Source organism: Maylandia zebra, linkage group LG6, assembly GCF_041146795.1.
Source record: "Maylandia zebra isolate NMK-2024a linkage group LG6, Mzebra_GT3a, whole genome shotgun sequence".
NCBI classification, from domain to species: Eukaryota; Metazoa; Chordata; class Actinopteri; order Cichliformes; family Cichlidae; genus Maylandia; species Maylandia zebra.
The window spans coordinates 39,942,789-39,968,981 of record NC_135172.1 but is presented as its reverse complement, the minus strand read 5'-3'; the positions used below and the strand labels follow the sequence as shown (position 1 = coordinate 39,968,981).

General features: G+C 39.7%; 2 protein-coding genes across 3 annotated transcripts; both read right to left on the bottom strand.

The window, feature by feature from the left end:
* Nucleotides 1-5,060: 5,060 nt before the first annotated feature.
* LOC101483717 (multidrug and toxin extrusion protein 1) lies at nt 5,061-13,947 on the bottom strand. Its single transcript, XM_004538822.6, has 16 exons — nt 13,411-13,947; nt 12,093-12,194; nt 11,935-12,003; nt 11,564-11,712; nt 10,484-10,526; nt 9,547-9,591; nt 9,349-9,446; nt 8,980-9,077; nt 8,520-8,701; nt 8,337-8,445; nt 7,732-7,807; nt 7,273-7,342; nt 7,047-7,179; nt 6,471-6,565; nt 6,330-6,393; nt 5,061-6,257 (listed from the first exon to the last, which is right to left on the bottom strand). Exons 1-16 carry the CDS (start codon nt 13,582-13,584, stop codon nt 6,013-6,015), a joined length of 1,752 nt encoding a protein of 583 aa, XP_004538879.1. The 5' UTR covers nt 13,585-13,947; the 3' UTR covers nt 5,061-6,012.
* Nucleotides 13,948-16,198: 2,251 nt separating this feature from the next.
* Nucleotides 16,199-25,561, bottom strand: LOC101484164 (multidrug and toxin extrusion protein 1). Of its 2 annotated transcripts, none has more exons than XM_004538823.6 (16): nt 25,222-25,558; nt 23,625-23,726; nt 23,443-23,511; nt 23,178-23,326; nt 22,799-22,841; nt 22,219-22,263; nt 22,032-22,129; nt 21,389-21,486; nt 21,104-21,285; nt 20,181-20,289; nt 19,924-19,999; nt 18,159-18,228; nt 17,953-18,085; nt 17,746-17,840; nt 17,594-17,657; nt 16,199-17,493 (listed from the first exon to the last, which is right to left on the bottom strand). In XM_004538823.6, the coding sequence occupies exons 1-16, from the start codon at nt 25,390-25,392 to the stop codon at nt 17,252-17,254; spliced, it is 1,746 nt and encodes a 581-aa protein (XP_004538880.1). In that variant the 5' UTR covers nt 25,393-25,558; the 3' UTR covers nt 16,199-17,251. The 2 variants fall into 2 exon arrangements, 1 of the variants encoding a protein (XP_004538880.1); XR_001167484.2 differs by having other exon boundaries at nt 17,418-17,493; nt 17,957-18,085; nt 25,222-25,561.
* Nucleotides 25,562-26,193: the final 632 nt, after the last annotated feature.

Genomic DNA, 26,193 nt, shown 5'->3' with positions numbered 1-26,193 from the left:
TCATCTCTGTTACTTCACCACTAGTTTTCTTTTTTTTTTTTTTTTTTGCCTGTCCCATTTGGTTCTTTAGCCGTCAGAATTGTTGTCTGAAGACCAACAAGGATACCCAATGGATTTATTTTGCCAAATGGATCAACGTGGCATTGCCGTATTGGTCCATTTGATCGACCTTTGTTTTTATTATTTAAACTTTATTATTTAAGCGCGCTTGTATTCAAATGGTTTCCACATGTAATGGTCTGCAAGAGGATGTAGAGAGCCATAGCCCCGTCCCCCAGGGCATGAAGGAGGCATGGAGGAGATCCAGGCCCCAGACATCCAGAGGCCCCAGAGTGCGAGAGCCCAAGGAGGACCACCGGAGGGGCATCCGTGCCACCTTCATGGGAAGGGCTGAGGATCCCCAGACAAGGCGTCACCCAGTAGCCACCGAGCAGAAGCTAGAGGGGGCTGCACCGGCGTGCCCGCCGGCTCTGCCGGCAGCCAGCTGTGCCAGAGTGAACCAAGCCGCAGGCCCAGAGGCCAGAGGCCTGAGGGCCCCCCGCACCACTAGTTTTCTTGATCATGTCTATGGTCCAGCTTCATCAGATGCAGCGTGATACAGAGTATAAATCACACTATTCACGGATTTTGCTCCCAGTTCTTTCTCCTAGATTTCTCCCCTTTTGTGAATGAAAATAAAAAACACTTACAGTAAAAACTGCATTGTGCATTCAAACTCTGTCTCTTCTTCCGGACGGATGTGACCATGTTATCTTCTAATACAGTGGCTTGCAAAAGTATTCGCCCCCCTTGAACTTTCCCACATTTTGTCACATTACAGCCACAAACATGAATCAATTTTATTGGAATTCCACGTGAAAGACCAACACAAAGTGGTGTACACGTGAGAAGTGGAACGAAAATCATACATGATTCCAAACATTTTTTACAAATAAATAACTGAAAAGCGGGGTGTGCGTAATTATTTGCCCTAAAGGACTATTTAGCACCTCCTGGATGTCAGCTCACGAGGTTTGTGTGTTTTATTTTCTGTAATCAAGGATTTTTGATTGATTAACACTACTTACAAGAGCGCATTTTGATGTGTTTTGTTTTATTGTTTTGTCCGTGAGCAGTTCTCACGGGTTGCCAAGACCAGAATAAACCCTGTTCTATAACTACATCGTGCGTACGTCAATCCTTGAGGGTGCTACACTGTCCATAGGACAACTATTAGTCGTGCACTGCACAAAGTTGGCCTTTATGGAAGAGTGGCAAGAAGAAAGCCATTGGTAACAGAAAACCATAAGAAGTCCCGTTTGCAGTTTGCCACAAGCCAGGTGGGGGACACAGCAAACATGTGGAAGAAGGTGCTCTGGTCAGATGAGACCAAAATGGAACTTTTTGGCCAAAATGCAAAACGCCATGTGTGGCGGAAAACTAACACTGCACATCACTCTGAACACACCATCCCCACTGTCAAATATGGTGGTGGCAGCATCATGCTCTGGGGCTGCTTCTCTTCAGCAGGGACAGGAAGCTGGTCAGAGTTGATGGGAAGATGGATGGAGCCAAATACAGGGCAATCTTGGAAGAAAACCTCTTGGAGTCTGCAAAAGACTTGAGACTGGGGCGGGGTTCACCTTCCAGCAGGACAACGACCCTAAACATAAAGCCAGGGCAACAATGGAATGGTTTAAAACAAAACATATCCATGTGTTAGAATGGCCCAGTCAAAGTCCAGATCTAAATCCAATCCAGAATCTGTGGCAAGATCTGAAAACTGCTGTTCACAAACACTGCCCATCTAATCTGACTGAGCTGGAGCTGTTTTGCAAAGAAGAATGGGAAAAGATTTCAGTCTGTAGATGTGCAAAGCTGGTAGAGAGATACCCTAAAACAGCGGTCCCCAACCCCCGGGCCTCAGACCGGTACCGGTCCGTGAGTCGTTTGGTACCGGGCCGCGAGAGTTGAGGCTCAGGTGTGAAATGTATAGTTTTCAGGGTTTTTATCAGTTTTCAGCGTTATTTTGTTATCGTTTTTATCGTTTACTCGGTTTTCCTGGGTCTTTTCACGTGTGTTATGAATAAATTTTCTTTTTTTCGGTACCGGTACTAGTTTTATTTTGTTGTATTTGTTGTACACCTTAAAGGCCGGTCCATGAAAATATTGTCGGGCATAAACCGGTCCGTGACGCAAAAAAGGTTGGAGACCGCTGCCCTAAAAGACTGGCAGCTGTAATTGCAGCAAAAGGTGGTTCTACAAAGTATTGACTCAGGGGGCTGAATAATTACGCAACTTCACGGTTTGTTGAAGACTGGCCAGTCAGTTGGCTTATTTGAACAGTCACCAGGAGGAACAATGCCACCATTTCTGTGATCTAACATCAAAGAGACCTGCTTTGGTGATAATTTATTTGAATTTCAGGAGTGAAACCACACCTCGATACACACCCTTCCAGCTCTATATATTCTCCCCCACTTCATTCACATCTTATTAGCAAATGGAGATCTACCCTTTTGCCCTTTGATTCCTTCCTCAAACCGCAACCGGCATTTCACAAAATTCAAAGTGTTTTTCAAGTGATGTCAACTCATTATAATGTTTGACAAAAATGCATAATTTTTTTCTTAAGTCAGGAATGCAGTTCCTCTTGGTGCCACTTGAGGCTGGCTGTGTCAGTCCTCAGAGAGACCCATGAACAGCTTAAGGCACTAAAAAGCATTTTCACAGCTTCTGGCATCACTGGATAGTTTCCACTCTGATAACAACTGCATGAACTTTTGAAACCCCATTCTCAGGGATACTCAAGTTAGAGGTATGGCTGCTTTGATTTGTCTGGACGCAGGTAGTTTGATCCGATTGATAACTACAAGGCCTAAAGTCCACTATTTTGAGTCAGTCAGACTTCTATTGTTGTGTCACTAGAATTATGGCTTTGAGCATTTTTAATGGACAGTCTGTCTAGAATTGTCGCTCTAAATAGTCAATATCTGTACTCGTGTTTTGTACCCACACAGCTCACTAACAAACGTTAGCTGGTATTTCAGCACGCTATCCTTTCATGTAAATGTGTTCACCGCTGGCTAAAAACAACAAAAGGTCGACTAACATTACTATATCTGTGAGTCCCACTGTGGGGCGGCTCCAAGTGGGCCATAAAAGTACTGCAGTAATGAGAGAAATTCCTTTTTAAGTTACTCCCAAATATCTTAAGTTACATATTTATATACATTATGTCCAAATTTGTATACATTTTATTTATATAAAATGTATATAATTGAATTTAAACTGGTAACAGGAGGTGGTTAGTTAGTTACTATTACTCATTACTCTGACCTAAATTTACTGAAGCTTGAGCACAGTCAGGTCACTGATGGAATCGAAAGCTCCAGAGGGGAAATCACGCCAGTCTAAAGGTAGGTGTTACCATGGCAATAACGTCTTGTTGTGAAGATGAAAGAGTCATGCAGTAGAGGAGCGGTTTATTGGCAACACCTGTTAACTGTGATTGTATCCAGTGTGCTGCAGCCATGATACCAAACAGATATAGTTCTTCAGTTAAGCTTCACAATTCATTCCTCTTGGGGGAAAAAGGAAACATAATTAGACAGACACTGCAAAATTAAAACAATTCTTTAATTACGTGACTATAACAAGTAATTAAAGAATTACGTATCCACTTAACACACGCATCCACTTAACACACTGTTTACGGCAACAGCTACACCCTTTTTGCGCATGTTCTTCCTTTTTCAGCTATTTATTAATAAGTGACCTTTATGTATATATATGCCTGTATATATTGTGCTATTCTTAGTTAGCGTATTGTCTGTCTTTGTTAATGGTTGTTTATAATGGAGCACTGTAACGAAAAAGAATTTCCCCTAGGGATCACTAAAGTATTCTGATAAATCTTCTTTGGTATTTGTATCCTTTTACACAGAGAAATCAGTTATTCAATGTGTTTTGGGGACATGCTGGCAAAGGCATTGAAATGTATTTTGTGTGCATACAAAACACTACATATATACACAGTGTTTGGGAGTAACGGAATACATGTACCGCCGTTACGTATTTAAAATACAAAATATGAGTAACTGTATTCCGTTACAGTTACCGTTTAAAAAGGTGGTATTTAGAATACAGTTACTTTGTTGAAATAAATGGATTACACTGCGGTACTTTCCTGTTTCATTTTGTCGCGGGTCAGGACTGTTTGGGTTTTGTTTGACAGCTACGTTCTGTTGTTCCAGGCGGCAGCGTTACGGTTGCCATGGTTACAGGGCGACGCTCTCTCTCTCTCTGCGACTGTGTGTTTCCTGGGTGAGAGAGAGCGCCTTTTCGTTGCTGTTGTTGTTGTGCTAAGCTAACAAGCAGAATGCTACAAGCATAGCTCTAAAAAATGTAGCATCATGGGCATTGTAGTCCGTGCTGCAGGGAGAATGGACTGCCATACACGTTATGTGTCTGTGAGTGCGAGGAGGGAGAAAAAGGGGAGTGGAAAAGTACGAGGTGTCATCGAGCAATAACGGGAGCTGGAAGCATGTAAATATAATAATAACGACTTCAGCCAAGAAGAGTGCCTGACGAGCCCAGTTGTAAGTAAGCTATTAAGACTCGACTGTACACTGTGTTCGTGTTTTCCTCCGAAAACAATAAGTTCCGTTGAAGCAGCCTTTCAACGCCTCTCTCTGTTTCTCGCAAGAAAAGTTGACCCACACAACAAAGTAAAGCTATTTTTCAGCTACGAGCCGACAGGGACCCCGCCGTAGTAGTCAGAGCTCCCTTTACTACAGTTCGGAGCCGTGGACCTTCAGTAATAGTAATAAATCACACAGCAATAGTACATTCATGTAGTTGTAAAAAGCATGATAATATATTAAGTAATCCAAAGTATTCAGAATACGTTACTGTCATTGAGTAACGTAACGGAATACGTTACAGAATACATTTTGGGGCATGCATTCTGTAATGGAATACATTTTAAAAGTAACCTTCCCAACACTGTATATACAACAATAACCCCAAGGTTCATGCACGAACCCTCAACTAAAAAACAAACAAAACTGTCACTGGAGTTCTGTTTTGGTCAAGTAACTTCGACCTTTTATTGACAAAACGAGTACAGTTAAACAATATTTCTATAAATCATTACTGGAAGACGTCCCACTTTTCATACCACAGTCATAGTTTTATTCTGAAAATACAGACTGTAAAGAATGTTACTTTAGTATTAAAACATCAGTATCTTCCTTCCACCAAAACAGACCAAGTGCCCAATCTGGAACCAGTTCCACCCTACAATAAAAGTTTTTTGTTCTGTTATATTCTGTTCTCAAACTGAAATGTGGCCTGGATCTCACTGTCCTGCACCAACACTGGACAAAGGTCAGCAGAAAAAAGTTATATAGTGTGTAAAGATGCACAGTGCTTTCTTTTTGCCTACAAGAGCAGGCCTAGTCCCAGTGAAGAGAGCGTGCTTTTGTGTTTCCTTGTCTTAACCCTGCCTAAGATGTACATGAAGGAAAGAGGTGGACTGCTCCAACAGTTGCAAGCAAGGATACACAGGTTTATCAGTGATGTTTAAAAGAAGTGTGACTAACTGTATGCAAACAATATCTTTAAAGTTGCTACATACTGCTACAGTGTGAATGGTATTACAGCAAAATATAAAATGAAATGAGAGGACTGGACGCTTCATAAAATGTGCATTAAATTATTTGCAGGTTCTGTATGTTACAAATTGACTGTAAAAATATCATCAAACTGATTATCATTATCAAACAGTGGCCTCATTTTACACACATTTTCATTAAAGGCCTTAATAAAGCTGTCCTTTGTTTACTACATATTCCGCCCTTTTCATCTTATTGAATTCATCTCTGTGGCCGGACACTGTAAGACGGGGCACAGACTGCACACAGCTGTTCCTCTGTTGAATCAACAGTGTAAGTAACCCTCCCACAAAAGAAGGTGCATTTGTATTACTTAGATAAACTTTGTGCTTTTTGTCCAACTGTCAACTTTGCATCATTTCAGCAGTGGAGTGAGGACGGTGTTGGTAATGACTCCAGCAGCGAGGATGAGGATCATGATGAGTATCGCCAGGCCGCGCCGTAACACCAGCTGTGACACTGACAGAACATCTCCCACTGTAGTGGTGTTGGTGGTTTGACTCTCTTCTGGTATTTGCATCTCCATCAATACGTGGTCCACCTCGGCGCTCTCACCACTGGATGCAATAGTACTGATTGGGGTCTGGATGAGATTAGAGTCTAGGGTTTGGAAAGAGAAGTATGAATAAGACACTGTAATAATGGGATGTTTCAGCCAGTTTGCCCACTCACCTCTATTTCCCATCTTGATCGTGTCTTTTTCTTCTTTGACGCGGACTCCCGCTCGCACTTCAGCCTGATCAGACACAACAGTCAATGACATGCTTTGATGAGTGAAAGTGTGATAAACTGTCAATAGATGCAGGTGTGCACCTCTTCAGCAGCCTTCTTCCAATTGAGTTTGCACAAAAATGTGATGAAAAAGATCGACTGCACGAACACGCAAACCGTAAGGCCTGCCCAAAATCCTACAGCAGAAAAAACAGAAGAAGAAGAGTTTTAATGGGTTGCCTGCTTGTCAGGCCGGAGGTACATTTAATTTCTGACTGCTGCACACATTTGTTCCCAATACAGCATAACCTGAAAGACTTAACATGCGGTGATTGTCGCTTTCGCATAGCGTCAGCAGTATATGCATCATTTTAATGAAAGACAATTTAAGGTAAGATTAGATAAAGAATACTGTCTAAAATGTTTCATTTAAAAGGTTAAAGATTTAATTTTTCCTATTAGTACTTTTTTTTCTTTACATCTAATGTATTTATTTTTCTATGTAATTGTAATTCTGAGCATTTTGTATTTCATGATTTTGTGTAAAACTGTAAATAATCACCGAAAGATGACAACAACAGCAAATAATATTTTCTCTTATCTTGAATATGTCACATTAATTTACTGTGAAGGAAAATAAAAGAACTTGGAATGACTTCACTGCTCTGCCACCCTCACCTACAACTCCCATTTCGGCTGCAAACATCAGGGACACGCCAGTGGGTAAGCCAATAAAGTAGTACCCGATCAGGTTACACAGAGCACCAACCGACTGCTTTCCTACACCTCTGACAACTCCTCCAGTCACGCCCTGTAAACACAAACACAGATTTCTCTGAATCACATTTTATATTTTTCAGTATTAGCCTAAAATGTTGATCACTGCTGTAAAATCATTTCTTACTGCAATTGCATCACCAAGATGCAAGAAACCAAACACCAACATGATGTCAGAAACCCTCTGCAAAATATCACTAAAAAAATATGTGCAGTTAAAATACAGTCAAACACCATGAAGCATACACAAACTTGAAAAACGACCTTCAATGCAATGAGCTCCATGTAACATGAAATTATTTGATTATTGTGTTCGTTTTTATCTAATCAACAATGTAAACCAGTCTTGTTTCAGTTAATGAAATGGACCCTGGGACAAAGGGATGAATAACAAGCGTAACTGTTTTTTTTTTATTTGGCACCCGTATGTGTCTGTGAGTCAGCATGAAAGTTAAAGCCTTACTTAACATTCAACAGTTCAAGCAGCCACATAAAACAACCTGATGTGACCTATACAAGAATACCAAAATAAGTAACGGAGAAACTCGTCCTAGAGTAGAGGTTAAAGGTCAGAAATTATACTTACAGCTCTGAAGTAAAAATGTATCCAATTACATTTTTACAGGCACAGAAAATAGCGCTGACAAAGCACGCTATTATGACTGCAACGAGAAAAAGAAACCAGAATAAAATGCATTACACTCTTTTAAAATCATTCAATTTTAATATTGAAGGAAAAAGCGATGACAAGAACACAGAAAGCACTTTAAATACAGCAGCCAGGTTTATTAGATTACATTTTTATTGATTTACTCTGATGGGTCAAGAGGACACAGGCAGCCAGTGGATTTAAACCCATGACCGTTTTGCTGTGAAGTACCTTCCTGCATGGTTTATAGCTCGGTACAGCTTCCTTCCACAGTCCAAAGACATCCATGCTAGGTTAGCTAATGATGGGATAAGCTCCCATCAACAATATGGTATTGGATAAGCTGTTAAGGAGGTGGCAGGACGGATGGATTTATATTTTATTACATTTATGCTTCATATGCTTATTTAACAATATTTTATTCAAAATTTTCTATTCATGAGGCTCAATATGAAATGAAACTAGAGCTGCTACTGCTCAGTTATCAGTATTTTTAGTGCTTTCCATTTATGTAACACAGACAATAATACGTCGGTTCTTACATGCACAGATGATGGGGACTTTGCTTGACAGCTTGGCCTGCTCGATGTTTCCTGCACCAAGTGCATTCCCAACCCGTACACTGGCAGCACTAGCAAACCCTAGTGGAATCTATGGAAAAAGTCCATGTGTAATTCCAAAATGTAACGCCAAGTCAACATGCAAGCAAAACTGAGTGGAGTTACCATGTATGCTAGAATGGACAGCTCGTAGGTTATTGACTGAGCTCCCAACTCGGCCTCACTGATCACACCGGCCAGGAATCCTCCCACTTCAAACATCCACCACTCCAGACAGAGCATGAGCATGCTGGGGACAGCCAGCTGGACAAAGGGTCCCCACTCCTGGAGACAGTCAAGGGACCAACCTGTGGGTCAGAGTGACTCTATATGTCATCTTTCAAACTATTGGTTTAAATTATAATTTTATGATAGGCCTAGGATCAACAATTACCAATGAAGGATTTACATATATTTGACCTTACCATGAAATGTTATTTAAATCCCACACGTTTTAACTATTACAGAGATGTCTTAAAGTTTATTGAAACCCTCCTGTTAAAGAATAGTAACTGTCACGAATGACACAGCAAAATAAAAACATTTCAGCAAGTTCAAGATTCCCTGTAGAAGTAAAATGACTGACCTGCCCATGTAGCCTTATGCAGACCTCTCAAGTACATGTAAATGAATAAGACTGCTGCCAGCAAATACTGGGAGATGGCATTGGCTGCTGCTGATCCACTTAAAGACAAAAACACCGTAAAAAATAAACATTTAATGCCACATATTTAAAGTGACAATCAAATGAAACGCTATCAACAGAGCTACCCAAACTAAAATTAGAAGGTAATGTAAGTTTTATTTGACTTTTTAGTCATTTAATCTATCGTGCAATCTGTGTTAAATTCACTGAATCATTAAATAAAGAATTTAAAACACATTAGTTTTCTTTGACTGAATTTAGAGTTACATTCAACCAATGATGTCACAGGAATGATGGAGGAAAACTTACGCAACACCCAAATCCAGCTGATGGATGAGGACGTAGTTGAATATTGCGTTAAAGACATTTCCAATTGCTCCAGTTATAACTTGAGGACATATAATTCCCTGTACACCAAAGCACAAAATACACATAACATTCATGTTAATGTTTTAAATGCACAGCCAACTATTAAGGTAATGTTGGGCCATATGCACGTTCAAGCACCTGATTTTGAAGATACCTCCCCTGCAGCTGGTACATGAAAGCAGCCTGAAGAAAGCAAACATTAAATGATAAGAGACTCATTGACAGAAGCGAAGAACAAATTTGAGCACATGATCGGATCTTAGGTTAATCAGCACGCTAACACTTTTTACTGAAGATAATAAACAGCCAAAGCTGAGAAACATGTCAAATGACAATAAGTTACAGTTACTACAGATTCATTGCATTTATATGCCTCCACTGAATGTCATTAACCCTTGTCTACTCTGTCCCAGAGTTTGTGGGATTGCTTTCTGATTTTCTGCAATATAAGTGCCTTAATGTGACTGTTGTGAATTGGAGCTGCTAAAAAAATGAACTGAGCTAAGAATTTGGACAGTTAGCTAAGGTCCTTTGAATCTAGGCAAGGCTTGTATGTTGTCCCTGTGCCTGTGGGTCCTCTTTGGGAATTCCAGCTTCCTCCCACAGTCCAGAGACATGCATATTAGGTTAACTGGTGATTTTTAAATTGGCTGGAGATATAAATGTGTTCGTGAATGGTTCGTGTCTCTTCATTAGCCCTGCTATACACTGTGCAGGTTGTACCCTGCCTCTAGACCTGTGACAGCTGGGATAGGTTCCAGTGCCCCTGCAACCCTGATTTGAACAAGTGGAAGAAAATTTACGGATGGCTTGAACTGAATCCTCTGGGAATAATGAGTGTTTGATGTTAATACATTGTAATAACAACCTAAAACGTTAAGCTGCTTCTGGAGAAAAAGTCGTCATCAACCAAGATCAGCAGGCGTCAAACATGAAAGACCGCACAAACCTAACCATGTGTAAATCTATTAAACTGTTAAGAACTTTGCATCTGGAACAGAGATCTAACAGATCTTTTAGCTGTGCTGAAATTGGTTATTTAACACCTTTCAAAACTCTGTCAAATCAAACTCACCGGCAGAGCAGGCATGAAGATCTTCACATAGAGCTGGGAAAGGCTTCATGTGGAAATGAAAAGACAAAGTAAGCCTGCAACACTGTTGATGGTGACTGCACATAAATTATGGGCACATTGTATTTTTCTTGTTCTTTTACTTCATTCTGCACATTACTGTTTCCTACTTTGGTAAACAACAGTGACTTCATTGTGTTATGCTGTAAAATAAACCCTGTGTGACCAATGATGATGCTTCATTTTTGAACTTATCAGATCCAACTAATCCCAAATAGTTTAGACAAACTGAAAATGCATCTCAGGTCTCGTGATGTCAATTACGTTTTTTGCAACTTTACCCAAAAGTCGAGACATGTCACTGGCATGTTAACATAGCATGTAGTCTGAGACGCTGCTGGGCTGTAAACCAGCACACAAATCTAACCAGTTATTCCTCACAGGTTAGTAATGATGAACCCTAAACTCACTTGCATAGAAAGCTGAGTGACTTTAACAGCTGACATGCAAATTGCTGTTTTCCTGAGTTTAATTTTAAAGCCCTGCAAGTACAAAGTTAAATATTTCCATAATCTGTGTGAAGAGGTCATAATTTGTTCTCCTGAATGAAAAATTCATGCCTTTGCATTACTGAATTCACATATTTGTGTTATGTTTAGAAAAAAGTCAGTGAACAGTAAACAGTAAGAACCAGCACACTGACAGTTCAGATTAAAAACTGAACAACGGTGGTGAAGAAAGTGGAGGATTTAGCAGTTAAACAGACATTTCTAGTCTATGATACTTCAACAAATGAACAAAACTGGTTTAAAAATATTTTTACACAGCTGGTACCACAGTTCTTTTTCTTTTTGGCTTTAGCTAAAATCTTTGTTCAGGAAAACGTCTGAATTTTCCAGTGCTCAGTTAACTGTTCACTGCCACTGCAGGTATAATGTGCTTTTAGATTACTGCATTGTTTTGCACAAACTAATAGTGCTTGGCATTTTGCATAATTTGTGTTTCTTTAAGAGTGAGACAGACACATGCTCAGCAGTGTCACAACATCCATGCGTCTGTTATTGCTGGTTAATAACGGCTCACCTGGCGACCTCTGGACTCTGTTTGACAGCAAGTAGGAGAGGCTCAGTGTTGATGAGGATGGCCCAACAAGGGAAACAGGCCAGCAGCAGAATCAGAACTCCCCTCTGGAGAATCACACCCACACGCTTCAAGTTACCGCTCCCATACGTCTGCGTGAAACAGGTAGACAGACGCTCGGGTGAGAAAAGTTGGAAAACACAGAATCCCACCAAAGAACAAGGGTATGACTGATCATAGAAAAATAACTCCACACAAAAGCTCAGTGTTGAGATGTTTAAAAGGGCATTCCAGGAGAACCTGGGAACCCAGCTGTGCTGCTTGTGTTTGTCTTGGTTACACAAATAAAGTGAAAGCTCTGGTGAGGACCCTACCTGAGATATGAGGGTATCACAAGTTAATGACAAACCGGTGCCAATGGAAATACCAGTGACGTTAACTACCTGCAAACGAAACACAACATGCATAAAGTGGGGTAAAAAATGATGCATATTTACAGTTCAACAACAAAGGCACTGAAATGTCTGCTCACCGCAATTGATAATGCTACAGCTGCAAGTTCAGTTTTCCCCAGGTGACCACAGAACACCGTGCTGACAAAACCGATCATGAAAATCATGAACTGGGAAATGACCTGAAGTACAGAAGAGGAGATCCTGACTCTGTGTTGTATTTAGAAATACATTTAAAGGAAAAATAAATAAGTAATGAATATGGTTAAAACATTTAGTAACTTAAGGATGTTAAACATTTAAGAAATATTGAAGCAAATGTATGTTGTTGAGCTTTAAGCAAAATCTGGACTAATTTGACATATAATCCAAATAAGCCATAAAAACACAATTAATGCATCTAAAATTAAATAAACATGATGCCAAACTGATAGGTTTGTAGCTTGAACCTATTCGCTGGAACGTTGAAGACAATATAATTACACAGCAAAGCAAGACACAAGGCACCAAAGTTCTCTGGTTTACTCATGCATGAGGGAGACCTGCCTAGAGCCAAGTGTCGTCCCACCACTTGACCTCCATCAGACTCTCAGCCAGGCTCCCCATAGCACTCCTTTTATTGTGGTTACATGAATATGCATAGGGTCATTAACATATAGCATCTTACATAGGTATACATGTGAACAAAGAATACTGTGTGTGTGTGTGTGTGTGTGTGTGTGTGTGTGTGTGTGTGTGTGTGTGTGTGTGGTACTGCTGATCAAAGGGTCATATACATGAAAGCACAAAGGCAAACATCCTTGACACGGGAAGAGGGTAGCCCCCCCCTCACCCTAGATGGTTCACCCTAGATAACACGGTGAGGAACTCCTGCAGCTCATCTAAACAAAAAGCACTTAGACTAGAACAGACGTAGCTACGTTAATCCTACCATAAAACAATAAGAGAAGGTACGACCTCTCTCGTGCTCCCAGGATGTGGGTGTGCATTCTAGTGTGGAATACACACCAAGCCTCTGCAGCCTGTTAAAGATCACACAACCTATCACTACACAATTAATTATACACCTCTAAGCATACATGGTTAAATATTTCTAAGCATAAATGACAACCAACAATACAAAACCTAACACAAACCTGTCTAAGCAACTAAACAGATATAAACAGCTCGATCCTACAGTCCCGGGTTTGTTTAGTTTAAACAAACGGGACGAGATATAACACAGTCTTAATAACGAGTCCCAAGTTTACTGACACATGGCACAACGTCTGTAGTAAATCAGCTCTTCCTGTCAGTAACATCACACAGAGAGCGACAAACAGGGATGCCAAATAATGTCCGAATAAAAACACCACTACAGTTAAATATAGCTATTCAGTTGTGTCCACACAGTCTTACCACTGGTCCCGCTAGTTTGAAAAGTTGCACAAGCTCATTGCGGTAAACTGTCGGAATGAATCCAGGGACACATTTCTGGCAACAGCCGCGGGAGCTCTGTGCCACTTCACCTTCCTTTAAATCCCCCCTCGCTGCCTCTGTGCATTTTCCTGCTGTTTTTACCGAAGCGTCCATAATTGAACAGATCCAAGTGTTCTCTGCAAACAGCCGGACTGCTTTCTGTCACTGCTTCGCTCTCAGCAGCTACTGTATCTAGTAGAGGCTGATGTTTTGATAACGGGATCACGATGAGGAGGGGCCAGACACGCGCTGTAAGTTGAGGAGTGTCCTCGTGCATGTGTATACTGCTGCTGGGAAGTTTGGGAGTGTTTACACTTGTAAATAGCGCGTGCCACAGCACGGCGACAGACCCGCTAAGTGTGTGTTTAACACTCTCTGTCTAATCTATGGGGAAGGAAGAGAAACCAAACAAACAATTTTTATTTTAGTTCAGTAATTGGAAAAAAGATAAAAAATCTAGGTGGACAATAATTTCATAACAGTAGAAGTATGGGTGCAAAAAAACAGAACAGTCTTCCTCACACTGACTTGCATAAAGTTCGGTCCTCAAACTAATATACATTAACATACTTTCATCAGAAAAAATGTTGAAAATTAATAGTTTTTGCAGGTCAGACTGTCTGCAGAGTCTGTTTGCGATGCTGGATTGTTTTGCATCTGGGCAACTTTGGTTCAGGTGGTTGAGCAGGTTGTCTTGCAGGATCCTTGGGTACTGACCCCCGAGTTTGTTTGTGTGTGTGTGTGTGTGTGTGTGTGTGTGTGTGTGTGTGTGTGTGTGTGTGTGTGTGTGTGTGTGTGTGTGTGTGTGTGTGTGTGTGTGTGTGTGAGAGAAATTGTAAGAAAGTCCTTAGGTATAGATAAAAGCAATATATGAACGTGTGTGTTTGGGTCAGCTGAGTAGGAAGGTGCTACACATAGCAGCATGGCTGCTTTGTTTGACAGGCGCACAGACACAGATAGCTGTAGGTGGCCTGGTTTCTCCCTCTGACCTATCCTCACTCCTGTGTTTGTGTTGTTGGTGCCTTTTAAACAATTTTATCAGAATGGCGTGATAAATAATAATAATACAGTGTGTTGTTCGCCTGCCCAAGAGGCTGTGCATTATTTGTATATTACTTAGCACTTAGGAGGTATCTGTGGCTATAAGATGGTAATATCACAACATTCCTCTTTTATATACAATCTATGTTTTTAACTCTTGAAAATGACTCTGAACAAGGTTATGCAAGTGGTGCAGGACTTCCATAAATATTAACATAGAGAGAAAAGACTGGAAATATTGATAAATGATAACTAAATAATGGGTAAATAAACAAAAAAACTAACAGTATACTATATGTAGATTAATTGTAAAATATTGGTCAAATTAAAGGTTTTTTTTTAAATTTATGTACAGATTTTTAATGTATTTATTTCGGCGTGAGTCATTTCGATCTTCTACGTCTCATGTTCACTACACCTGAATACGTCTTAGTCTAGGAATACAATTACAGGGTGTTTTATAATGTTGATAAAGATTATCTACCAGTAAGAGGTTTAGTTTAAGAAATTAATCTGGTTTAACTAGACTTATCATGGGAAAGTCACCTAAATTAGAGTGGCCCGCAGTAAGAGCTTTCCTTCATGATTAAAAAAAAGTACCTGCTGGACTGACACAGCATTTCCACAAGGATAGTCTTTACAGCTGGTGGTTAAAGTGAGCACCTTCAGTTAATGGAGCCGTTTCATCATGTAGCTGGTGCTACAGAAGTACAAAGTAAGCAAGGGGCAGCTAACTTCAAATGTAGTGTCTGAAACTGCTCAGCAAATCTCACCAAACACAAACTGTTACACATAAACCGCAGTTTGGCACACACTGTGTCTGCGAGCCACAGCTGTTCCAGCGGTCTACAGTCGCCGTAGTAAAGAACTGGCAATGAGTTATTCACGTCACTGTGGAGGAATTAAAATCAGCTTGCAAAAAAAAAAAAAAATGCAGTTAGTCACACTTAATTCATGATTTAGCAAAGGGGGAAAGTCGCTTTTTGACATAGGACCATGTATATTTGGAAAGTTGTTTTTCACCTTAATAAATAAGATCTTCTAAAAACTGTAGTTTGTACTTACTTGGATGAGCTTTGTCAATATTAAAATTTGTTTGATAATCCTAAACCTTTTACATATGCAAAAATTAAAAGAAAAAGATCTCAGGAAGGGGGAAATTTTTCACTGCATGGTATATGTTTAAATGACATTTCCAACAAATGGTCATAGTTATGAAACAGAGCTCAAAATGCAAATCATACATAATGTGTCTGGGCCTGACTACGTGACAGTCTGTGCAACAAGTTACTTTTTAACAGTGATTATGCAGAAAGGGAACACGGTCATTCATGACAGATGATCTGGAAACTGGTGAAAATGACTGAACCAAGAGGGGGGTTGAGTGGGACAGAAGTCATTTCCACGGGTGGCTGAGCTCATTGCTACTGATCAACAGGATCAGGTTTCTTTATTGTGAATTGATGAGACCTCTGTTTGTCCCAGAGATGAGACTGATGACCTACAGTCATTTCTAAATGGGTTTTATGGAGCTGCTGTTAATGTGGAATTTCCCTACATAAGCCAACTTTTTGAAGCTTGCTTCATGAAAAGCCTCTTTTTGTTCAGGAGTTATTTATTCATACACGCTCACACTTAAAAGCCACCCAGTATGGCTACAAGTTTGTGATTGTTTAATGCTTCACTATTAAACAGTAAACTCTTTATTTTCAGATTTCCAACAGAAGGAACTCAAAAACATCAAAACAACAGAGGAAATAGAAAAGAATGGCAGATCACTCAAAAATGTATTTGTTCAGCAAAGTCTCAACACTGACTAAACAGACCTTCATCTATTCGTTTAAAGCCTAAACCGATCATGAAAATAAAGATCTCTCTGATACATCTATTTTTAAAAAAAAAGTCCATAGTATGGTCTTTTGAAGCAAAAGGAAGATATAAGAAGACATTGTGCAGTGAAATGTTTGTTCTCGTGAAAAATGCTGGCATAAAATGTTACTGGTGGACGTTTAAGTTCCTTGTTTCCACCCAGAAAATACACATTTTCCATTTGCTTACAATTAATAGTAAACTCACTCACTCACTCACTCACGAAGCAGATTTCCTCATAGACTGCATACTAAAATTGGATACTGGATGCCCCTTGTTGGATAGTAAACAAGTTACTCAGAGCTTCACATTTTAGCCTTTGCAATCTTCGTGTTTTGAAAACTGACAGAAGGATTGAGTGGTGACTCACTAAGAAACCAAGTGAGACTGTATACTCATACAGTGAAGTGCATAACTGCCTTTTTCCTTTGCGATGCTAATGGGACCATAATTTCCTAAGTGAACATGATGTTGTATTTAATAAGATGTAACACCTGTGACAGAGCCACAGGTGAGAAAATGTTTACTGGGGCAAGCAGAACAAGCAGAAGAATTGCTTGCTGCTGTCTGTTATAGAGAATGCACATGTAAGACACTTTAGGTATCACACTTTAGGTATCACATTTCAGACCTGAAAGCATCATCCATCTTTTGTATACAGTCTTTGGGTTTTGATACCTGATACAAGAAATTCTAAATGTGAATTTGGCCTGACGTTAGCATCCGCTCTTTTGGTGTGCAGTAAAGAAAATATGAGAGGGCTGCAGACCAGGAAATCAAAGAGTTTCTGGAAGCTGCACAGAGCTGAAGACTGGAGTAGATTCTCAGTATGGTCAAGCTGATGAGCAGCCCTATGACACTCAAAAATCCATCATTTTAACAGCTTCATTAGAAAGTGACTGATGATTATTCCAGCAAGAAGGATGATGATCATGATTATTAATGCCAAACCACGCCATACAGCCAACTGTGGTACAGACAGAACATCTCCCACTGTGGTGGTGGTGAAGGCTCTACTGCCTGAACTGGCTACAGTTGGGTCTGTGTTTCCTCCCTCAGCACTCAAACACGCAGACTCAGCTCCACTGACCTGGGCCTGACTCTGATGTGAATCTAGAGGTTTGGGGCAGTTAGAGAGAGAGAGTATTTGAGATTAACCCAAAACGTTCATGCGAGCCTCAAAGCAAGACTGTTTCTTATTACTAGTTCTTACCTGAGTGTTCCAGCTCAGCTGTTGCATTTTCCTTTGTGATGTGAACCCCTGCTCTCACAAGAGCCTGATCACAGACATCAAAGACACTGATTGTACATTTTAGCTTCAAATAAGAAAGCTTTAAACTTAAAGCAACTGATGTAGCTACTCACATCTTCTGAAGCCTTTTTCCAATCAAGTTTGCACAAAAAAGTGACGTAAAATATCATCTGAAGTAAGAGGCAAATGACAAGTCCTGTCCAAAGTCCTGTCACCGATCAAAAAAAAAAAAAAAAAAAAAGTTCCTGAAAGCTGCTAAACAAATCCTCTGAGACAGAGTAACACACACACACACACACACACACACAGTTTGGTTTTACCTACAATCCCCATGTTTGCTGCGAACATCAGGGACACACCAATGGGGAAGCCAATGAAGTAGAATGCAACAAAATTACACAAAGCACCAATCAGCTGTTTCCCCACACCTCTAAGAACACCTGCAGCCACGCCCTGCAAGTATCAAACACTGGTCATGCGGATGTCTCACGTGCTTTGTGAATGGTTATTCTGCATGATTTCTCACCGCAATGGCATCACAGATGTGCATGAATCCAAATATAAGCATGACATCAGCAACCCTCTGAATGATGTCTCTATAAAGATATAGAAATAAGACCTTTAAAAGGGTTTTTAGAAACATACTTTAAATTGATATTCATGCTTTCAATGTAACATCTATCTCTAGTCAGCAAACCAATAAAAGGAACAAGTTCAACTGCAGCAGTCAAACTGCATTTGAACCTGACATTGTTATTCCTCACTGCGGAGTTTATTGAGCGTGCTTCAGCTGCTTGACTTAATTATTTAGTAAGACCATAACATTAAACATAATTAAAAAAGTGGCAATATAGTTTATTATTAAGTGTTAGTTTTCCTTCCTTGATTCCTTGAAATTGTCCAATCTTCGTCTAAGGTCCAGTTATTCATGGTTGAGCCCAGGTACTTAATGATAAAGGCAATTTGAAAAAACCAAAAATAGACAGTCTCGAGTGTTTATTGAATATACCGAGTAACCACTCACACTGCTCATAAAAGCAACTGATCTCTTTCATTTAGTAAATTGTTGAATCTCCCTTTGGAGCAAGAATCTCAAAACTAGTTACAGACATTTACTTGAACCACTTGTAGGATTTCCACAATTGCAAGGATGGCTACTGTGTCAAGTCTCCCAGTTTATAAATAATTGTTATAATTAAACAGTCATTTTCGGGGAATGCCACAGGATTGGCTTCAGTTGGGTTAAAATCAGCACTCTGACTTGGATTTTCAAAAACCCCTATATGCTTTCAGTCATCATCTTGCCATCATCTTTACAATATTCAGCTCATGCTTCACCCCTGTCACATTCTCCTATAAATCTGCTTTTAATTAAGTTGGAATTGTTTAAAAGGTCTCTGGCCCCCGAGAGAACAAGCCTCGAAGCATAATAGCACCTCCACCGTGCTTCACACATTAGGAAGATTTAGTGTTTTGTGCCACCACACTTTTTGCTGGGCTCTTGGGATAATTTTGGTTGGCCGGCCACTCCTGGAAAGGTTCACCAATGTGCCATGTTTTTGCCATTTATGTATAAGGGCTCTCACTGTGGTTCTCTGGAGTCCCACAGCTTCAGAAATGGCTTCATAGCCTATTTCAGACAGAGATCTCAGTTGCTTTGTTTCTCATTTGTTCCTGAATTTCCTTAGATCGCGGCATGATATCTGCCACTTTGTCAGGCAGGTCGTATTTAAGTGATCTCTTGATTGAGAGTAGGTGTGAGAGTAATCAGGCCTGGGTGTTGCTAGAGGAATTAAACCAAAGATGTGATACACCACAGTTAATTTATGCTATAACAGGAGAGGGCAATTAATTTTTCCACTTAGTACCATGTAGGTTTGGATTTTTCCCCCTTAATAAACACCATCATTTAGAAACTGCATTTTGTGTTTGTGTTATCTTTGTCTACCACTTAAATTTGTTTGATGAGCTGAGATATTTAAGTGTGACAAATATACAAAAAGAATAGGAAATGAGGAAGGAGGCAAAAACGTTTTCACATCACTGTATTTGAAGTCTGGGTCTGGGTGCCTCACAGGATGAACACTAACTATAAACTGAAGGATTTGTTAAAGGGACCTACCTGCTAAACATTAAACAGTCACAGATCACCGTTGTGCATCAACATGAAGACGATGACCACAGATAATGTATAATAGTCTGAATGGACTTGTGTAACATCACAGACTCAGCTAGACATCCACGTGTCTGCAACAAAGTAAAACTGAGTGTGTGTCTGTGAGTGCACTCACTGCTCGGAGGTGAAAATGTAGCCAATGACGTTCTTGGTAGAGATGATGAAAGCCCCAACCAAACAGGCAACTGCCACTGTGGTGCACAAACAAAGTAAAATGCACAGCGTGAGAGAACAGCTCACATGTAGAAATTTCAAAGAGAGAAGGTGAAGACACGACCTGTGTTTTCAGGGACTGTTTGCATACGTGTTGATAACACATGTAACCAGCCGTTTGCTTTCAATTATTTCTTTTTAAGATTACTCGTTTCTTACATGCACAGATGATAGAGACTTTGCACGATAGCACGGCCTGCTTTGGATTTCCTGCACCAAGAGCATTTCCAACTCTCACACTGGCAGCAACAGAGAATCCCAGTGGGCTCTGTGAAAAGATATGTATTTACACAGTGATAATGTGAAGTATTGAATTTCATGAAAATAAATGATCTCATTAAAGTTAGTTTAAAGGGACATGGCACCACTACCACATTGGTATGATAAGTTCAAAAGTAGAGCTAGAAGCTCGTTATCTTAGCACAAAGATTAGAAACAGACGAAAACAACAAGAGATGCTAGAGCCAGTCTGATTTGTTGTAGTGTAAACTTGCACAAGCTCAAATAAAACTGCCATTAGGATGAAGACAACACAAACACACACACACATGAAGAAACACACAAAGAAACCAAAGCAACTACTGCCAACTTCATTAGAAGAACAGAAGGAAACTGCCAATAAGGCTGGTAGTTTTCCTGGGCTGCAGCGCTGCATTGCATATAATCCAACAATGTTCCCTTGGAGTGGTGAGCATTGATGAGCATGTGCAGTGTGCTGCACAAACTGGAAGTAAACCATGCAGCAGGTGAACAGTCACTGATTTTACAATCCCACATTCATTGTCCTTTATTCATCAGGAATACAGAGTTGTATGGTGGTCATGCTTAAAGGGATCAAAGTCCTTCTTCTCAAGTATAGATTATACAAAGATTTTTTTGTTATAATCTTTTTATAAAATATGTTCTTATGAAGGATTATTAAGATATTTTAAAGCATTTTTATAGCTAAGATTAATTTAAAAGGTTATTAATGGGGTTATTAAGGTTATTAATTTCACTGTTTCATGAAAACAATAGAAAATAAATGGATGGATGAAATAGTCTCTCCAAAAACAGGAAAGGTAAAAATGAAAAAAAGTTACCATATAAGCTACAATGCAGAGTTGGTATGCTATGGACTGAGCTCCCAGCTCAACCTCACTTATCACACCAGCCAGGAATCCTCCGATTTCAAATATCCACCAGGACAAGCAAATCATGAGCATACTGGGAATAGCCAGCTTGATGAAGAGACCCCACTCTTGCAGACAGTCAAGCGTCCAACCTGCAGCAGAAGTTTGAAGAAAAAAACAAAACAAACACCATTAAAAGACGGCCAGCTTTTTAAACATTCACTCGAAGATCACGCTGTGGTCAAGAAAACTGACCTCCCCATGTGGCTTTGTGTAGACCCTTCCAGCAGATGTAAGCACATAGGAACAAAGCCAGCAAATACTGTGACATGGCATTGGCTGCTGCAGATCCACTTCAGTAGTACCATGAGCAGAAGAAGTGACCAAAAATAGAAGAAGGCACTTATTAAGAAATATAACGACACAGTATGAATGGAAAATATCAAGATTAAAACATGTACAAAGCGTCCACAAAAGCAGTTAAATTAGACAGTCTTAAAATAACATTTCATAATTGCTTTGAGTTTTTTCTTCTCCTGCACATTTTTTTTTTTTATGATTTTATGGTTTTGCCAGATTAGATCAACTGGAAGGATTCTATACTGTAAGTATACCTGAGTAAAAGTCAGGGATCTATCAGAATCAATAGGTTTACAGTTTTGAGCACAGTTATACTTCACTGTCTTTGCTAATCTAAGAAATGTCCAGATGTGCCACTGGAACTATGTGATGGACTCTTAGGTTCAAAATCTAAATCACTAAATAATTGTTTTTTTGTTTTTGTTTTAAAGTTTTAACACACCATTCCCGTGAAACACTTAAAGACACATATCTGCACCCTTCTAACCACTTATCATTCAAAAGTGATTAAAACAAAAAACAAACAAAAAAAACTCACGCAACACCCAGCTCCAGGGGATAGAGGAAGACGTAGTTGATGACAACATTGAAGACATTTCCAATTGCTCCAGTTATAACCTGAGGCCACATAATTCCCTGTAACGAAGAGCAAAACGTTTTCCATTTAAACTTAACTTTGTTACATGTCATGAATGTCATACATGTCTTATGTTAGGATACTGGACCTGATTTTGTAGATACTTCCCAAGCAGTTGGTACATAAAAGCAGCCTGGAGATAGAAAACAGACAAAAAGTTTGAACATTTTTTTGTCTTTGAACACATCTGTTGATTCTTGTATGATTGCCGATTGTAACTATTGTTTCTAAGAACTTTGTATATTGTTACTTTGTAATGTGTTTAAAAACTTTAATTGGATAGCTATTAAAATTTTAAAACTGATACATACAATCAAGGAGGTGATATAAGATCAGTAAACTGCAACTTATGTTCTGTTTGACTAATATTGTTGACATATTTTATTTTACGTTTGTTTCATGTATGTCATGGGTTCAACAGTAAGGCAAATCTTGTGTGGATCGTTGAGACAGCTCATTTAAAAAAAATAGAGTTCCATTTTTGTGGTTCACCTCCCTAAGGCCCGGTTCATTTTGGATGATTTCGCAAGTGTCCCTTACGAAACAGGAAGTGCTCAGAGTGGGTGTTCTCCCTTTTAGACATTCTCTGATTTTACTGATAGCTTCCACCATTAGCTTGTGCGTTCACACACAGGATCATGAGGGAAAACTGAATGCATCAAACTCACCGGGAGAGCAGGCATGAAGATTTTCACATACATCTGGGCGAGACTTCAGGCCAGAGAGACAAACACAATGTGTGAAAAAACTACATATCTACAATGCAGGTGTGATTACAAGTGCTCTTTGCCTACAAAACTGATTTGATTCTTTATGGCCTAAATTCAAAAAGGTGCTTGAAACATTTCTCAGACATTTTGACATGCAAGACCTGCAGAGTTGCTGCAGATTTGTCAGCTGCACATTAATGTCGCAAATCTTTTGATCTACCACATCTGATTTACTTCTACTGTAGTGCAGATTTTGACTTAAAGTATATATTGTGCATTTACAGATGATAATTATGAATTTGTCTAATTCTGCTCTAGCTGTTCCTGTTGAACTTACCTGGCGACCTCCGGACTCTGTTCCACTGCGAGTAAGAGGGGCTCAGTGTTGATGAGGACGGCCCAGCAGGGGAAACAGGCCAGCAGCAGAATCAGAACTCCCCTCTGGAGAATCACACCGACTCGCTTCAAGTTACCGCTCCCATACGTCTGCATGAAACATTCAGACAAAGACTTACTGATCACATGACAAAGTAACAGTTCAGGAAAACAAACTTGATACCACAATCTCCTTGTTAAGTTGTTTAAAAAACATAGGCCCCAACCTGAGATATCAGGGTATCACAAGTTGCTGATAAACCAGTGCCAACAGAAATACCACTGACGTTAACCACCTGCAAATAAATAGATACATTCATTTAAAAGCATGTGTTCAGAATCCAAATGAAGACTTACAGAAGGCAGCGACAGAAAAGAGCTGATGTACGCCTCACGTGCGTCTCCTTACCGCAGCTGCTAGTGACACTCCTGCAAGCTCAGTTCTCCCCATGTGACCACAGAACACCATACTGACTGTACTGATCATGTAGACCATCAGCTGAGAAATGAGCTGGGAAAACAAAATCAAACGCATCATTATTATCCAGCAGATCATAAATAAATAAATAAGGAAGAACTGTTTCATTAGAATTTTCATTAGTCAGAAATAGCTCATGATATACTCGCTTCTAAACTTCTTGCCGTCTTTTTTAACATCATATATTTTTAAACGCACAGATCAGGCTTCTAGGAAGGCACCAGAAGTCAAATTCATCATTTAATACCGACGTAAGGACAAACCAAGATTATTTGAGCCAAGAATTTAATTTAGAACTGTTAAAATGTTGTGACATGAAATTTTCTTTCTGTGCTTCAATAAAGTACGCAAGTATGACTGTACAAGTGTGTTTGTTTATGGTTAGTGTTTAAATGACCAAGCGTGTGGTTTAAAACAGTGTTATACATTTTCACATATGAAAAATAACATGCTGATGCTGCTGGCCTGAAACTTGAAAAACTATCAATTTTCAGACTGATGTTTAATTTTTTTTTTTTTTTTTAACTTTCCTAACTTGTTCACAACAGGTCACCAAAGAGGGCAGATTTGTGTCTCTTTAGCCTGTTAGGCTTTTAGCCTGTAATGTGTAAACCACTACAATAAATAAACTGCATAAAAAGCAAAGAAATGTGTTCAGTGGATCTTTTCTTTATTGTCGCAATGCTTCGCTATGACCGTTCTCATACCATTCCCCGTTATATTGGAGATGGTACTAGGGCTCACTCTAAATAATTCTGCAACCTGATTCTGCAGACCACCAGCTTGAATTTGCCCTTCAAGGCACAGGTCCTATCCAGATCAGTCAAACATGGCCGGCTTGGAGCAGACACCAACTGTCCCCTCACAGCTGCTGCCAATTAGGCTTCAATCAGGCACCCGATTGTCAGCATCTAGAGTACCAGAAACTCAAAACACGAGTCAATAGCAGAATAAGCTGTTAAGTTTTTGATGGGCACTACCCAGAAATGTGGCATCATTTAAGGGGAAATAAGCAGGCATGTGTATTTTTTTTTTTATACCTTTTTGAATTTTATAATTTTCATCACTTTGTCTCTTATTGAGATATTTAACTTAATTTAAATTATTTTGTTAAAGTTTCTATTTTTAGTGTTTTATCTTCTGTCGTGCAGGATCCTGCCACTTTCTGATAAACAGATTTAACACATTCAATTAGTAAAACGTGCAACAGTCTAGTTATAATGCTGATTTTTAATACAGCTATGTGGAATCATTGCATTAAACAGTATGCAGCATGTTGTAACTCAGGCCTGAATGTCAGAAGGCTATAAAAGATTTAACATTCAGTAAGCAAAAAAAATAAAAAATAAGACTTTATGTCCGAGTGTTGACTTTTCATTTCATAACCAGATTGGAAAGGTCTTATTTGCGAGACTGTTACAGGAGTTGCACTCAGGTCAGAACTAGCTTAAAATGAAGCAGGTTTTTAAAATTTCATCTTTACTGTTGGGAATAAATAATTTTTCAGTGCCTCAATAATGCGTCTTACCACCGGTCCTGCCAGTTTAACAAGCTGTAGCAGCTCATTCCAGTACACCGGCGGGATCAAACAACGGGTGCTCTTACGGCAAGGAGAGCATCCTTCACCGGAGCTCTGAAGTTCATTCAAGTGTCCGTTCACTTCCCTTAAATAATCGGTAACCGGTTCTAGACCTTCCATGACCAGGAAACGAAACGCTCTAAACCGACTTGGATCCCAGACACCATTTACGGCCTCGTCCCCTGCAGTCACGGACACATGTCAGGCACAGCAGATATCCCACAGCTTGATCCACGCGGAGAAATCCACTGAAATCCCCTCGTGCTTCCACTGAAACGTGACGCGATATGTGACGTAAATGTCTAGGAAACGCTGTTGACGATAAACATGAGTGTGTTTTATTACAAAAACAAACAAACAAAGCTAAAACAAAAACGTCTTCAAAACAACAGTGTGTGATTTATGTTTTGGAGTTTATTTTAAAAAAATACGGGCAGGCTTTTTGTGAGATTATTCCACATCGTCTTCCTCTGCTTTCATTGCAGCCACGTCACGCTCACGAGCAGAATCACGAGACCAATGCCGAATATGGTCCTGAAGAATGTAAAAAAAAAAAAGGCTTGTCATACTGTAAAGACAGCTGTTCCATTTCCATGGAGATATCTGCAGACATGTATGGAGACAAAAAACAAACAAACAACAACAACAAACAAACTGGGAAACTGCTGATTGACGTATGAAGGATTTTAATCGGAATACTATGAAAACAATTGTATCAAAGCTGATGGAAAAAGTGTGTGAATGTCATTTTAACAGCCTGCTGACTAAAGATCTCAGCTCTCTCTCTCTCTCTCACACACACACACACACACACACACACACACACACACACACACACACACACACACACACACACACCCATCAATGTCCTCTTGGCTTCCTTTTGATGTAATGCAGAAAGAACCCTGTATGTGTGTTGCA

Excerpts from the sequence above, each read along its gene's own strand:
- LOC101483717 (XM_004538822.6), bottom strand. The coding sequence starts at position 13,584 with ATGGACGCTTCGGTAAAAACAGCAGGAAAATGCACAGAGGCAGCGAGG. Across the intron at positions 11,713-11,934 it reads GTGATACCCTCATATCTCAG|ACGTATGGGAGCGGTAACTT; the intron begins GTAGGGTCCTCA and ends TGTTTCACGCAG. Across the intron at positions 6,258-6,329 it reads GATCAAGATGGGAAATAGAG|ACTCTAATCTCATCCAGACC; the intron begins GTGAGTGGGCAA and ends TCCAAACCCTAG.
- LOC101484164 (XM_004538823.6), bottom strand. The coding sequence starts at position 25,392 with ATGGAAGGTCTAGAACCGGTTACCGATTATTTAAGGGAAGTGAACGGA. Across the intron at positions 22,130-22,218 it reads GGAAGTATCTACAAAATCAG|GGAATTATGTGGCCTCAGGT; the intron begins GTCCAGTATCCT and ends TCTTCGTTACAG. Across the intron at positions 20,000-20,180 it reads AGTCTCTATCATCTGTGCAT|TGGCAGTTGCCTGTTTGGTT; the intron begins GTAAGAAACGAG and ends TGTGCACCACAG.